General features: G+C 41.2%; 1 protein-coding gene across 1 annotated transcript in view; it reads right to left on the bottom strand.

The window, feature by feature from the left end:
* myo1g (myosin IG) overlaps positions 1–2,156 on the bottom strand; it is a 35,775-nt gene that overhangs the window by 18,314 nt on the left and 15,305 nt on the right. Inside the window, exons 19-20 of the mRNA XM_025065226.1 lie at positions 2,097–2,156; positions 1,647–1,791 (exon numbers count right to left, since the gene is read on the bottom strand). The exon at positions 2,097–2,156 is cut by the window's right edge and continues 167 nt beyond it. Coding sequence (XP_024920994.1) covers positions 1,647–1,791; positions 2,097–2,156 — 205 coding nt within the window. The remainder of the gene's footprint in view (positions 1–1,646; positions 1,792–2,096) is intronic.

Below are 2,156 nucleotides of genomic sequence, written 5' to 3'. Positions count from 1 at the left end.
GGGGCTGCATTAAAGCAAAAATGTACCATATTATCTGTACTAGACTTCAGTCAATAAGATGAAATCGAATGTATTTATTATGTATTTATATAACTTTTTTTCACTGTATTTGAAGTTTGAAATCTATGCTAGCCTATTGCTCAATTATTTTAGCCAGTGGTCCTCATACTGGGGGGCGCACCCTCCTCGGTGAGCATGGACGTATTGTGATGGGATCAGTCAAAGCAGGGCAAATACTTTTTAAAAAAAGGTTTATTATTTTCTTTAAATGGCCATTGATGAATTTAATTTGTCAGTCAGTGAGAATTAAAGTTCAGTTCTGAAGGACTTACAGCAGCATGTGTGTCAACGTAGTTCCTTCAACAACGGGGGGTGGGGGGAGTGTTAGCTTTGAGCTAATATTTCAAAAATTCTATGCATTTCTTGGCTGTTTAACCCTGGGCCTCTGCTAATTTCTGACCCAGTTTTCTCCTTCTGATGTCTCTCCTCCTCCTCCTCGGCTCCTTCCCCCTCAGTCACTTGATCCTAAAACGTACGTGACACTCACAACAGAGCATGTGCTGCGTTACATCGACTTTATCTGTAGCTCTTTGTGGCGTTAACGACAATCACGTGAAGCTAAAGACCTTAAATCAGGCCAGGAGTGAGTCACGGCCCGTGTGACCAACTAACTTAAAGGAGGGTGACCGGGGACTGGACACCGCTACCCATCACCCCCCCACGCCTGAGTCCACCCCTGCCCCCCGGAGGCTCACCTTAAGGCTGCGACCGACATAAGATCAGATTAGCTGGTAAATGAGCCCACTGTGGGACTTATTAAAACTGGCTGTTCAACCACACTGTGCTCCTTTCATCGTGTTTACCATGAGGTGGGTCACATGTGCAGCCTACATTTACAACAGTGGACATTTACACACTGACAATAGATCACAGGGCTGCTGAATTCTGTCGGAAGAAAATATCTTTAAAAGTCCAACATGTGACATTTATATATAAAAGAATATTATATATTTTTTTGCTATATATTGGTTTGCAGTGACATAAAATATATATTTTCATTACCTTAAAATAATAATAATAATTTGTTCACGTCATTAACGGGTCTGGTATCATGGAGGCGGCCATATTGGATTACTATGTTTTTACAGGAGAACATAGCAGGAAAAAAAAAGGTTTTGTTCTAATGATAACTTACAGATACTATAGTTTGGTTTTTGGTCAAAAACAATTAAGGATATTTCAACTGCACTACTTTACTTCCCCACTAGATGCTGTAAAAATTCAACGCACTTTTTTTTATCACTGTTTATACAAATATAGCTTTCAGTGCGAACAATGGATTTGTTTTGTTCAGCTAAGATTTTTTTTAATCACTGTTTATACAAATATAGCTATCAGTGAGAACAATGGATTTGTTTTGTTCAGCTAACAGGTTCAACAAGTTCAAACCAGTGTAAATAACACAACTCAGTGCTGCCCCCATCTGTGTGTTAAAAGGTTTTCTTCTATAAATTCAGGTTTTTTCAAATTTAATCAAAGTAGATCAGCTGCTCTTGTTAAAATATTTGATTTTCTCTTTGGATTTTTTAAATTTTTTTTTAGTGAAAACTAAAGACTGGTGACAGGATGTAGCGTGCGTTCCTTACGTTGGACAGGTAATCCCTCTCCCAGGCCCGGCCCACACCCCAGTCCTTCCTCTCTCCACTCAGAGCCGCCAGAGCGGCCACTTTGGCTCGGACCTCCAGGACATCAGACGGCGGGATGTTCTTGATGATCTGCCTCGCCCACCACCTGACGACGACGTATGAGAACAGAACAGCAGGTGGCGTGGGTGAAATAATACATCAAAGTACGGCACGTACAGCAGGAGGCGCCGCTCCAGGTTAAAGAGTGTGAGCGACAAAAATAGGATTTTTATCTGCAGAGCACAACAGACGACTCGCAACAAAAACAAAAACAACATGACAAAGGAATAATTCAAACTCCTCTGCATTTGCCAGGAATGAAGTCCTTAAAGGAACAGTGAGACATTTTTATACTTTCAAATTTTTTTCTCAGCTTTTTAAATCTTTATGCTATGTTTTGTGGCATCTGACCTGCGGTGCAGCAGGACGGTGTTGTTGTGAAACTGGCTCAGAGCAGCAGGGGGCGTCGGC

The sequence above is a fragment of the Cynoglossus semilaevis genome, chromosome 18 (assembly GCF_000523025.1).
Source record: "Cynoglossus semilaevis isolate Cse_v1.0 chromosome 18, Cse_v1.0, whole genome shotgun sequence".
NCBI classification, from domain to species: Eukaryota; Metazoa; Chordata; class Actinopteri; order Pleuronectiformes; family Cynoglossidae; genus Cynoglossus; species Cynoglossus semilaevis.
The sequence above is the reverse complement of the archived record's forward strand: the minus strand, read 5'-3'. Positions and strand labels throughout refer to the sequence as shown.